Source organism: Bos taurus, chromosome X (assembly GCF_002263795.3).
Source record: "Bos taurus isolate L1 Dominette 01449 registration number 42190680 breed Hereford chromosome X, ARS-UCD2.0, whole genome shotgun sequence".
Classification (NCBI taxonomy): domain Eukaryota; kingdom Metazoa; phylum Chordata; class Mammalia; order Artiodactyla; family Bovidae; genus Bos; species Bos taurus.
In genome coordinates, this window is record NC_037357.1 from 35833771 (window position 1) to 35847089 (window position 13319).

The 13319-nt window shown below is 43.2% G+C and overlaps 1 protein-coding gene across 1 annotated transcript in view; it reads right to left on the reverse strand.

The window, feature by feature from the left end:
• The window catches only part of LOC529992 (phosphatidylinositol-binding clathrin assembly protein), a 47197-nt gene that overhangs the window by 17723 nt on the left and 16155 nt on the right, over positions 1 to 13319 (reverse strand). Inside the window, exons 8-10 of the mRNA XM_059883857.1 lie at positions 12472 to 12513; positions 3560 to 3639; positions 2713 to 2789 (exon numbers count right to left, since the gene is read on the reverse strand). Of these exons, the coding sequence (XP_059739840.1) occupies positions 2713 to 2789; positions 3560 to 3639; positions 12472 to 12513 (199 nt within the window). The remainder of the gene's footprint in view (positions 1 to 2712; positions 2790 to 3559; positions 3640 to 12471; positions 12514 to 13319) is intronic.

Here is a 13319-nt window from a genome sequence, read left to right on the forward strand (position 1 = left end):
CTTTTTTTAAAATTTAAATTTGTTTATTTTAATTGCAGGCTAATTACTTTACAATATTGTATTGGTTTTGCCATACATCAACATGAATCCACCTTTCTTAACTACAAGAACAAGCAGACAAAATAATCAGTGAAAATACAGAGGATTGAACAACAGAATTAAAAACCTCAGCAGGACACAGTTTTCAAGTGCACATTAAATATCTACCAAAAATCATGGTTATATACTGGTCCATGAGGCAAGTATCAACAAATTTCCAGAGTACTAAAATATAGAGAAGGTGCTCTGACATAGTGCAAGTAAGCTATACTTCAATAACTACAAAAAAGGTAATTAGAAGGGTCTCATATACACGAACTTTTAAATATATACTTCTAAGTAACACATGGGCCAGGTCCTGTTCTAAGCATTCTACATTTATATTGACTCTTTTATCTTGACAGGAACCTTCCGAGGATAAGGACGCTGAGTCACAGAGCAGTTAAGTCACATAGTCCATGAATGACAGAGTGAAAATTAAAGTCAAGTACTCTGGTTCCATGGCCAGTATTTTTATTTCACAGTGACTGAAGAGAAAAAGTAGTTTCGGCTGGCCACAGTTTTCGATACAACTGGCTCAAGAAACGAGCATTAGGCAACCAAGACTAAGTGCTCACGGAGAAGGTGATGGCACCCCACTCCAGTACTCTTGCCTGGAAAATCCCATGGATGGAGGAGCCTGGTGGGCTGCAGTCCATGAGGTCGCGAAGAGTCAGAAATGACTGAGCGACTTCCCTTTCACTTTTCACTTTCATGCATTGGAGAAAGAAATGGAAATCTACTCCAGTGTTCTTGCCTGGAGAATCCCAGGGACGGAGGAGCCTGGTGGGCTGCCGTCTATGGGGTCACACAGAGTTGGACACGACTGAAGTGACTTAGCAGCAGCAGCAGCAGCAGCAGCAGCTAAGTGCTCAAGACAGCATGGGCAGAGATCACCAGAAGCCAGTTTTGGGCTGTTGGGACTCAGGCAGAGACATTACTTTGCGGACAAAGGTCCATCTAGTCAAAGCTATGGTTTTTCCAGTGGTCATGTATGGATGTGAGAGTTGGACTATAAAGAAAGCTGAGTGCCAAAGAATTGATGCTTTTTGAAATGTGGTGTTGGAGAAGACTCTTGAGAGTCCCTTGGACTGCAAGGAGACCAAACCAGTCCATCCTGAAGGAAATCAGTCCTGAATATTCATTGGAAGCACTGATGCTGAAGCTGAAGCTCGCTCCAATACTCTGGCCACCTGATGCGAAGAACTGACACATTTGAAAAGACCCTGATGCTGGGAAAGATTGAAGATGGGAGGAGAAGGGGATAACAGAGGATGAGATAGCTGGATGGCATCACCAACTCAATAGACATGAGTTTGCGCAAGCTCTGGGAGTTGATGGACAGGGAGGCCTGGCATGCTGCAGTCCATGGGGTCGCAAAGGGTCAGCCATGACTGAGTGACTAACAGTTTTATGTTTAACCTTCTTAAAAGCACTAATGATTCCGAAACCATAGGGCCTCAGAAAAAGTCCTTCTTTTGGAAATGAAGCAAATGTTTACTATACATTTAGTGTTACTCAAAGGACTTACGTTCATCATAGTTTTGGTCAAAGTCACCCATTGGAAATGCAGAAAGTGTGTCCATTGAGAAAATATATACAAAAGAAAAATTAAAAAAAACATCATTTAAAACAGACAGTTTAAGTCTTCAAGTTAAATTAAGAGCAAGCAAATTTTAATACATATAAACCCCATGAGAGTATACCTCATTACTACAGGAATTTTTGTCTAGCATAGAGGGCCAAGTAATATCACTGAAATATAATCAGCCATTAAAAAAAACAGGATATGGCCGATTATGTGCAGTCATGTACCAGTAAATGTACAATAACCAGCTATCTAGGAAAAGGCCTGTTTTGTAGCATCTGTCCATTTATTTCTGTGGTATAAATGCTTACATCACAGCCAATTTCAAGTTACCACTGTGTCATCAACTAGCTTCCAGATTTCCTGAGACAATAGCAGTTGGGCTCCTGCAAGCTGGTCTGAGTTGTATCTTGTATACTCACTGAGTATAAGGCTAACTAACCTTTGGACTTCCCTGGTAAGCAAGACTTGCTCCACGTACAGACATCACACTTGATTTATGTATGTATTATGTGTTTACTTTCTAACACTTATCTTTTAAGTAATATTTGAAGGTACAAAATTCAGAAATTATAAAAATGGATACAGTGAACACTCGCTCACCCATCCCTTTCCATTTTATTCATTTCTCATATATCCTTCCAGAAATATTCTTTAAGAAATTAAAGAAATACATATGCTTTCTTTTTTGTTTTTAAAAAGAATAAGCAATAGCGTACTATACACTGTTTCCCACCTTGCTCATTTTCTATTCAACAATAGAAAATACATGTATTTTACAATACATGTTGGAGGTCATTCCATTCCAGTGCCCCTTATAGAGGGTCATTTTGTTATTACAATGTTGTAAGGTACATCCTTGTTCATATGACATTTCACAACTATGAATATATATGGGATAACTTCCTAGAAATGAAGTTGCTAGGTCAAAGATTGCTTTAGGAAGAGGCGGCACATATAGTGAGTGGTTAGGAAATTAAAGAATTAAAGATTCTAATCCTGCCCTCAATTATCACTGTCATAATCATAGAACAGAGTCATATCACCTGAAAACCTGACTTTGCTTGCTGAGGTTCTCACAACTGGACTGTTTGGTATGGACGGAATCAATGCACGCTGCATGCTAAAGAGATCACAGGAAAGATGAGTCATGCTAGGCAATCAAGAGAGATACAAATATCCTACCTGGCTGAGCCTGCATTTCTTTCGTTTATTTATCTATCCATCCTATTATATACTAACTACATACCTACCTATGATAAAGAGATAATTAATAGTCAACAGACTTGTCTAGTAGAGGTTGATAGTATAAATCAAATATAATTAACATAACCTTAAAAAGTGGACTGAATGAATAATACATGACCCTGATAGAAATCTTTGAACAATACTGAAAAGGACAAAACAGGAAGCTGAAATCAACCATGATTATTCTACTCAGAAATAGCTAATGTGAATATTTTGAAGTGATGCACCTCAAAGTTTATATTATTCAATTTGTATGTATGTAGAAGAGTACATGTATGTTTGTGGATAAACAGTTTGCCATACCATTAAATAATCATCCACAATAGTTAATTCTCCCTAGCAGAGTCCCTAAGGGAAGAAATCAAATTCTTCAAAGAGAGGTTCTTCTAGGGCCAACTTATGACTTTGAGAATCATTCAGTATAACAAAAGATGTTCCTCTGGGAGGCCGACAACTCTGTGAAGAGTATGGAATCCCACAAAAGATTGAAAACCTCTATTCCATATTATCATTAAAAAATGGCTATATACTATTTCACCATATTTAAAGCCCAAAATTTCTTTAGTCAATCAGATGTTGCTAAACTGAGACAAATTATTTAGATGAAAACAAAATTAATCTATACTACGAGATTTATCAACTTACCCATAAGGAGGTAGAATGTCATGTTTGTCCTCCAGAGAAGCCAAATGCTGTTTTAGTGCTTCAAGTAAACTGTAGGGTGCCTAAACATAATTAGGAAAAAGTTGTTTTTTGATAGTTATTAGCAAATTCAGACTCTCTGATATCATGAAAAGGTTCTGAAAAACAATTAGGACACCTGTCCAGCAAATGATTAAAGTGAAATCATTGCTACAAGTAAATTCATTCTTAAAAGTAGCATCTTGGTATGAAATCAGATTTTCAGACTATGCTTTTACATACCTTTTTAAAGAAACAACAAAAGTCTCTTAAGATGATCAAACAGCTGCTAAAATATCTGTCTCCTTTGGAAACGACACTGGGCTTGAAATTATTCATTACTTATGGCTCTTTCATGAGTCACTAGATTATTAGATAAATTTCAGTAAAACATTAAGCCTACTGGGGAAGAGGGAGAGGAGGCAAGAAGAAAACAGAGAGACAGAGAAAGAAACACAGCAGGGAACAGAGAAGCTCATTCATGGTCTCTGGTCTCCCCTGGAATGTCACCTCCTCAACCAGGATTTCCTTGGGTGTCCTAGAGAAAACAGTACCTACCAACAATCTCTTTACCATCACCACCTTTTTTTTTTCTTCATGGCAATGATCATCCTTGAAATTATAGGTTGAATTCTGTGTATGTTTATTGCCTGTCTCCTTGCAGTAAAATATAAAACTCTAAGGGACTGATGTTGAAGCTGAAACTCCAATACTTTGGCCACCTGATGCGAAGAGATGACTCATTGGAAAAGACCCTGATGCTGGGAAAGATTGAAGGTGGGAGGAAAAGGGGGCAACAGAGGATGAGATGGTTGGATGGCATCACCGACTCAACGGACATGAGTTTGGGTAAACTCTGGGAGATGGTGATGGACAGGGATGGACTGGCATGCTGCAGTCCACGGAGTCGCAAAGAGTCGGACATGACTGAGTGACTGAACTGAACTGAAAAAGACAGCAATTTTGTCTGTTCATTGATGAATCTTGGTGTTTGGCATATAATAATTGCTTAATTGGTATTTGCCAAATGAATGTGGATGTACCCTTTCATTTTCCACTCCAATTAAAGGTGGGAGAAGTGTGCTTCTTACATAAGGTCAATTCCCAACCAGGGTTCTGTGTGTCCCAGCGTGTCTCCCCTGATCCAATCACTCACTCCTCAGGAGGAGTTTGTTAATAAACTACTATAAACCACCAGGCACAAAGAATACAGCAGGCCTCACAACCTGGGTGTGGGAGAGGAGAAATAAAAAATAACCAAACGAATAAATGTCAAATGAAAGCTGTGAAAAGTACTATGAAGGAGAGGTACATGATACTCGGTGTTTAGGTGAATCTGATCAAGTGAGGGATGAGAGACAAGCAAGCTGAACAACATAACAGCTGATATGAGAGCTGAGGGAGAAAAGTAGGATGGTATGAAATGAATGAGGATGACAGGGGGGCACATGGCACAGACCACAAGTAAAGGTGAACTATGTTGCTGGGGCAGGGAGAGCCAAGGGGAGCGTGGAGGAGATGAAACTGGGGGGGTTTTCGATGGTGCAAGACCTTAAACTCATGTCAACGTTGTGGCATTTGTACATTAACTTGAAAATTGTTGTTTTTTAGTCGCCAAGTCAGGTCCAACTCTTGGAGACCCCATGGACTGCAGCATGCCAGTCTTCCTTGTCACTCACCATCTCCTGGAGTTTTCCCAAGTTCATGTCCATTGCATCAGTGATGCCATCCAGCCATCTCATCCTCTGTCGCCCTCTTCTCTGCCTGTTCTCAATCTTTCCCAGCATCTGGGTCTTTTCCAATGATCCAGCTATTTGCATCAGGCAGCCAAAGTATTGGAGCTTCAGCTTCAGTATCAGTCCTTCCAATGAGTATTCAGGGTTGATTTCCTTTAAGATCGACTGGTTTGATCTCCCTGCAGTCCAAGAGACTCTCAAGAGTCTTCTCTAGCATCACAGTTCAAAAGCATCAATTATTCAGTGCTCTGCCTTCTTTAAGGTCCAGTTCTCACAACTGTACATGATTACTGGAAAGACCATGGCCTTGACTATTTGGACCTTTGTCAGCAAAGTGATGTCCTTGGTTTTTAACACACTGTCTAGGTTTAAAACTAAATATTAAAATAATTAAGATCATGGCACCCAGCCCCATCACTTCCTGGCAAATAGAAGGGGAAAAGGCAGAAGCAGTGACAGACTTCCTATGCCTGGGCTCTAAAATCACTGCCCAAATTCCAGATGTTCAAGCTGGAGTTTGAAAAGACAGAGGAACCAGAGATCAAATTGCTAACATCTGCTGGATCATCGAAAAAGCAACAAAGTTCCAGAGAAACATCTACATCTGCTTTATTGACTACGCCAAAGCCTCTGACTGTGTGGATCTCAACAAACTGTGAAAAATTCTTCAAGAGATGAGAATACCAGACCATCTGACCTGCCTCCTGAGAAACCTGCATGCAGGTCAAGAAGTAACAGTTAGAACCAGACATGGAACAATGGACTGGTTCCAAAGTGGGAAAGGAGTACATCAAGGCTGTATATTGTCACCCTGCTTATTTAATACATTCAGAGTACATCATGCGAAAGGCTGGGCTGGATGAAGCACAAGCTGGAATCAAGATTGCCGGGAGAAATATCAGTAACCTCAGATATGCAGATGATACCACCCTTACGGCAGAAAGTGAAGAGAACTAAAGAGCCTCTTGGTGAAAGTTAAAGAGGAGAGTGAAAAAGCTGTCTTAACACTCAACATTCAGAAAACAAAGATCATGGCACCTGGTCCCATCACTTCATGGCAAATAGATGGGGAAACAGTGGAAACAGTGAGAGACTTTATTTTTCTGGGCTCCAAAATCACTGCAGATGGTGACTGTAGCCATGAAATTCAAACACACTTGTTCCTTGGAAGAAAAGCTATGACTAACCTAGACAGCATATTCAAAAGCAGAAACATTATTTTGCCAACAAAGGTCCATCTAGTCAAGGCTATGGTTTTTCCAGTAGTCATGTATGGATGTGAGAGTTGGACTATAAAGAAAGCTGAGCACCAAAGATCTGATGCTTTTGAACTGTGGTGTTGGAGAAGACAGTTGAGAGTCCCTTGGACTGCAAGGAGATCCAACCAGTCAATCCTAAAGGAAATCAGTCCTGAATATACATTGGCAGGACTGATGCTAAAGCTGAAGCTCTAATACTTTGGCCACCTGATGCAAAGAACTGACTCATTTGAAAAGACCGACTCTGGGAAAGATTGAAGGTGGGAGGAGAAGGGGACAACAGAGGATGAGATGGTTGGATGGCATCACTGACTCGATGAACATGAGTTTCAGTAAACTCTGGGAGTTGGTGATAGATGGGGAAGCCTGGCATGCTGCAGTCCATGGGGTTGCAAAGAGTCAGACACGCCTCTTTGAACAACTGAACTGAACTGAAAATCACTGCAGATGGCGACTGCAGTCATGAAATTAGAAGATGATTGTTCTGGCAGGAAAGCTATGACAAACCTAGACACCTTGAGAATACTGGATGACTACTGGATGGCTTTGAAGTGAGGAATGAAATGATCAGATCTGTATTGTGAAAGTTCTCAGACCAGCATCCTGGTTGCATTGCATAAAGCAATCAGCAGGGGGCAAAGTACATGGACGTGGAGCAGCGGAGAAGTGAGCTGAAGCTACGTTCTTGAGCTTACAGTGGCAGAGACCAACCCCAATGTGGCTGAACTAGCAGCTGGAAAAGGGTTTAATGAAGTAAGTGTTCACAGAGGTGTGGCAGGGCTAAGGGACCATTCAGAGAGCAACAGGGATAATGGCACAAAAGTTATCAAGAAGGGCAACACTTATCCTCCAATTAAATTAAAAAAAAATTTAAAAAGAAAAGCAAAGCAGCAAACACATGAGTCTGAGAAGACTCAGAGGAGGCTGGGTATCACTCATGGGCTACTGGGATGATGCAGCAAAGCAGAAATCTGTTCAGAGGAATTTCCCATCACACCAAATATGGGGACAAGGAGAAGACTTCCCCACAGATGCCTCTTAAACACGTGGGCACTCTCAGCACAAAGGAATTGGAAAGTATGTCCCTAGCCAGAGGCCACAGGCCCCTGAGCAGCAGGGAGACTAGGAGGTCTGGAGTCCAGGGTGAGCTTCAAATGTTCAAACATACAAGATGGGAAAAAAAAGAGGGAGAGGGACCCAAAATGATGAGGGGACTGCCAACATCAGCAGGGCAAACACACATGTACGGCAAAGGCACAAAGCATTTCTGGATCAGTCAGTCAGTCATTCAACAAACACATGACAAAATTATAAACAGAGAGAAGTTGCCTTTCCCTGCACAATGTGGGTTGGAAACATTCTTTTTTCATCCAATTTGCTTTCCAACGATTCCAGCAAAAGGGTAGGCAGGAGGCTCTCCGAGCTCTTCTGGAAGCACCCAGTAGCCCTCTGCCCACCAAAACCATGGCCATGCCATCCAGTAGGTCCCCCTGAGTTTGGGCTCCTGGAACTCTGCTGAGGGGTGCAGCCCAGGTTCGAAGTGCTTGGGTGAAAAATGAATCGCAAGCAGTGCAGCCAATGCGTGAGTTTTAGGGGAGTTGAACCCAACACAAATGAAAGAGCGGGGAAGGGTGGCAAGAAAAGGGGTAGACCCAGACAGACACAACGGACAGCCACTCATGGAAGGATGCTCCATGAGCCAGAGACAGGGTTGAGACCGAGGAGGAAGGATCAGCCAAGGAAGTGAGGTAGATGCCTCTTGAGAAAACGGAAGGGTTTAGCTGAGTCTGAACATGGGGAGAATGCACTTAACATTTCCCTTCCTCCACGTAAAGTCAAGATTGTCTGAAGCATGAGAGAAACTGGCCAAGTGATGCAGAGGTGCAGAGGAAGACCTCCGCAGCCTTGCAGGGGTCGAACATCAAGATTGACGGCAAACGCTCCTCCCAAGGACACATGGACCTTTCTCAAGGGGGCTGACCGAGGGGGCAAAGAGGAGGAAGGAAGGAAGACCTCATCTTGAACTTTGAATCAATATGTCATCAGAGGAGCCAGGGGACCATTCTTCTGGCTCTTTTCAAATGTGATCCACTGAATTAAAAGATCAAGTGACTCCCTGCCTCCCTCCCATCCCAGAGAGCCTTTGTCTCAGTCCATCCTGGGCTTTCCGGAATGCCCCAGAAAGCACATGCCCAGTGAGCATCTCAGCCAGCCCAAGGCTGGGACAGATGATTCTCTGCGCTGGCTGAGGGCCCGAAGCCAGTGTGCTGATAAGGAAGCCCTTGCAGTAAAAGCAGCTGATTCACGGAGCAAGGAGTAGAGACCTGCGTGATGCCTGAACAACAAAGAGCCTCGCCTGACTTCTGCGGTCTCTACCCCAGCCATCAATTTTGGTTTTTGATTCAGGGGTCCTGGGGATCCTAGGAACCAGGAAGACCAGAGGTAAGAAGGACAGAGGAGGGTCTCATGGGAAGGAAGGATCTCTAACCGGGGTCTGTCTTGTCCAGATGGGCCCCTCCTCCAAAGCTCCAGCCTCAGGCACTGAGCACTGAAGGGGCCAAGACCAAGACGCCAAAGCCCAGTTCAACTGAAGCTTGTCTGCTGCCATGATGGGCCGGTTCAACTGAAGCTGGTCTGTGTCACCATGCTGGGCTTCGCAATTCTCAGCATGGGGAACCATTCCCACCTTTGCCACCACCCTCAAGGAAGGGAGGTCAAGGCGGAGAAAGTCAGAGGATGATATCTGGGGAGATATCACTAATTATAGTGACTCTGGGCAATGAAATCCCATCTTCTCCTCTACTAAGGCAGACATTCTCATTGTCTCTCTGTCTGGTTAGTGGAATTCTCATTCCAGAAGCTGTGCCTTATAGCATCCAACAGTGGTTCCCATTGTGGACCATTTGATGGGGTTCAATGTCTGAGCAGAAAATAGGTCACTTTGGTACCTCTCCACACACGAAGGAATGCTTGTGAAGACACGTATGTTTCCCTCAAAGGTTTTTGAGAAGTCATCAGATAGACACTCCCTCCTTCTCCTGACACCAAACTCAACATTTCTTTGCAGCTGCAATGATCCTGTCCTCCCAAGGTCCACTGGGTTTTTTCTTCACAAGCTTCCCCCCATACATGCCTGACCACCTCCCATTCCTTCAGTCTCAACCAAGGCAGCTCTGCAACACCAGAGTCAGGCAGCAGGTTGTGCTAGAGTTAAGGACCTGACTTATGGGATGGGGAGACCTGGGGGATAGCCATGGAAGTTCTGAGTCCCCAGATTCCCCAGAAGGCTCTGAACTTGAAGAAGCTTCCTCCTTCTCCCTTACTGGAGATGATATGGAGAGCTCTACCCGCCCCCAAGTTGCATGCCTCATCAGGATATGTCCTCACCCCCTTCCTGGCCTCTAGGCCTCTAACTACAGTTAAGTCACAGCATTGCCAGCTGGGGACATGCTCCTCCACCTACAGTCCAGTCAAAACAGTAAAAATAAACAAGATCACCTCCTAGGAGGATTGCAGAAATCCACGCCAATCTTAAAAGTAAAAAGGATGCAGGGGTGATGGTCCCTACTGTATCTCCATATAATTCACCAGTATGGCCCCCAAACCAGTCAGGCCCTGAAGAATGACAAACTGCAGCATAATCAATCAAGTAGTAACCCAGTTGCAGCCACTATAGTTTCTTTGGTTTTTGTTGCTGTTGTTCAATCGCTCAGTCGTGTCTGACTCTTTGTGACCCTGTGAACTGCAGCACGCCAGGCCTCCCTGTCCATCACCAACTCCCAGAGTTTACCCAAACTCAGGTCCATTGAGTCGGTGATGCCATCCAACCATCTCATCCTCTGTCATCCCCTTCTCCTCCTGCCTTCAAACTTTCCCAGCATCAGGGTCTTTGCTAATGAGTCAGCTCTTCACATCAGGTGGCCAAAGTATTGGAGTTTCACCTTCAACATCAGTTCCCCTAATGAACACCCAGGACTGATCTCCTTTAGGATTGACTGGTTGGATCTCCTTGCAGTCCAAGGGACTCTCAAGAGTCTTCTCCAACACCACAGTTCAAAAGTATCACTTCTTCAGTGCTTAGCCTTCTTTATAGTCCAGCTCTAACATTCATATATGGCTACTGGAAAAAGCAAACCTTTGACTCTAAAGACCTTTGCCGGAAAAGTGATGTCTCTGCTTTTTAATACATTATCTAGGTTTGTCATAGCTCTTCAGTAGATGTAGGTTAATGTAGTCTCAGGAACATGGTATGTGACTAACAGTCTGGTGAGTGCTGTGCTTTCCATTGCCATCTAAAGTATGAATCAGTAAGAGTTTGTGGGCAGATGAAATGGACAATGCTATACATTTATGATCCTGTTCAGGCTGTGTTAACTCTCTCAACCCATATGTTGGTCAGAATACGGTCAGAAGAAGTTTAGACCCTTTGGTTACCCCTCAGAATATTGCGCTGATCTACTTCCATTCATGATGTCATGCTAAATGGACCAGATGAGCAGAAAGGGGACCTTGGAAAGTGATATGCACTCTAGGGGATGGGAGGTCAACCTTACAAAGATTCAGGAGGCTTTCACAGCAGTAAAATTTTTAGAGCATCAGTGGCCAGGGGTCTACCAGGAAATCCCATTCAAAATAGAAGATAAAGTGTATCTCACACATCTCACCATGAAAAAGGAAACATGAGTACTGGGAGGTCTCTTGGAGATCTGGAGACCAGGAAAGACTGCTTTGGCTCATATTCCAAATGACCTAAAGTAGCTTGCTGTGTTAGTCTGGGTCCCAGAGCGGGTCAGCAGGCTGGGCCTGCAACCCCTGCTGCTCGAGCCCTACAATACACGTGGGATGGAGAGCAGACAGGTCCACAGGGCACCCACGGGCTATATGAGCAGACTGCCAGACCTGCATTTCATCCTCACCTGCACCGCCTGCCATCTGAGGGATTCCTGATGAGAGACTTTAGGGGAAGGAAAAAGCCTGAGCTCATCTGATGCTCACAACTCTGCTGTAAGGCAGACAACAGCATCACCCTCATTCTGCATTTGCATAAAGGAGGCATAGAGAATGCAAATGAGTTGCTTGAGGTGACACACTTGAAAGGCAGATAACGCAGCCTCAAGTTTAAACTCACTGTTTGCAATACCTTGATATTTTCTTTTTTTATTATTTTTTAATTTTAATTGGAGGCTAATTACTTTACCATATTGTGGTGGTTTTTGCCCTACATTCACATGAATCAGCCATGGGTGTACATAGGTTCCCCATCCTGACCCTCCCTCCCACCTCCCTCCCCATCTCATCCCTCAGGGTCATCCCAGTGCAACAGCCCTGAGCACCCTGCCTCATGCATCGAACTTGGACTGGCTATCTATTTCATATATGATAATATACATGTTTCAGTGCTATTCTCTCAAATCATCCCACCCTCGCCTTCTCCCACAGAGTCGAACAGTCTGTTCTTTACATTATACAGAGCAAAGTAAGTCAGAAAGAAAAACACCAATACAGTATATTAACGCATATATATGGAATTTAGATAGATGGTAACAATGACCCTATATGTGAGACAGCAAAAGAGACACAGATGTAAAGAATACCTTGCTATTTTCACCAATCAGTTCTGTCCACTGAAAAAGCATGTTGGAGTTGTTACACTATAAGTCACCATTTAGCACTCAGCGGGGAACGACCTCTTTTGTAAGACCTACAGCTCACAGACCTGTTCCAAAGACACAAGTCTATGTATATATACTTAGAAATATAAATGTTACTCTCAGGGAAATGAAAATACACATGTAACCATACAGAAAATGATGGCATCTCAGGTGATAAACACAGCACAAAGACAAAAAGCCACTTAAAGACAGACAAGAGATGTACTGACCTGAGAAACATATGGAATGTCATTCGGGTCAATTCCAGCTTGCTGAAATTAGGAAAAAAAAGGGAGGGAAAGAAAACATTACAGCAAGGAGTGTTAACAAAGAAAAGTAAGTGTGAGACCAATTTGTACACTAAAGAGAAAGGACTCCAAGAGCAAGAGTGCCTTGCTGGACTGGTACACACCCAGATCAAGAAAAATGGCAGGCTAAAGTATGTCTTGTGGGGCTTCCCAGGTGGCTTAGCAGTAAAGAATCCACCTGCCAATGCAGGAGATGCAGGTTTGATACTTGGGTCAGGAAGATCCCCTGGAGGAGGAAATGGCGACCCACTCCAGTTTTCTTGCCTGGGAAATTCTCTGGACAGAGGAGCCTGGTGGGCTACAGTCCACAGGGTCGCAAACAATTGGACACAACTTAGCGACTGAGCAACAACCACAAAAGAATGCCTTGCACACTTAAGCATAAACTTATATTTGCTCTTAGGGTAAAATTTAAAAAGACCTGCCAGATTTTGAGTCTTTGTTGTTTTGTGAAGAGCTTGGCTTCATTTTGGATATCATACAAATGTGTTCTAACTTTTCAAATACTCAGAATTAGCTACTAGGGCAAACCTGTGGCCCACCTCATATGTTTCCTTATCTCACTGGTTTTAGAGCTGTTTCTGGTAGGAAGGTAAGCTTGGTATAAATTATCCTCAAGTCACAAACAGAAATCATTGTAAGATTGTTTTTGATCACAAGTGCACTGGAGGGTACATTTGAAGTACCTATTCCTAGTTTTTAGTTGTACTGTTTACAAAATAGTTAAAACTACCCATTTCTGTTTATGTGGCAGTGATTGTGGGGTGGAG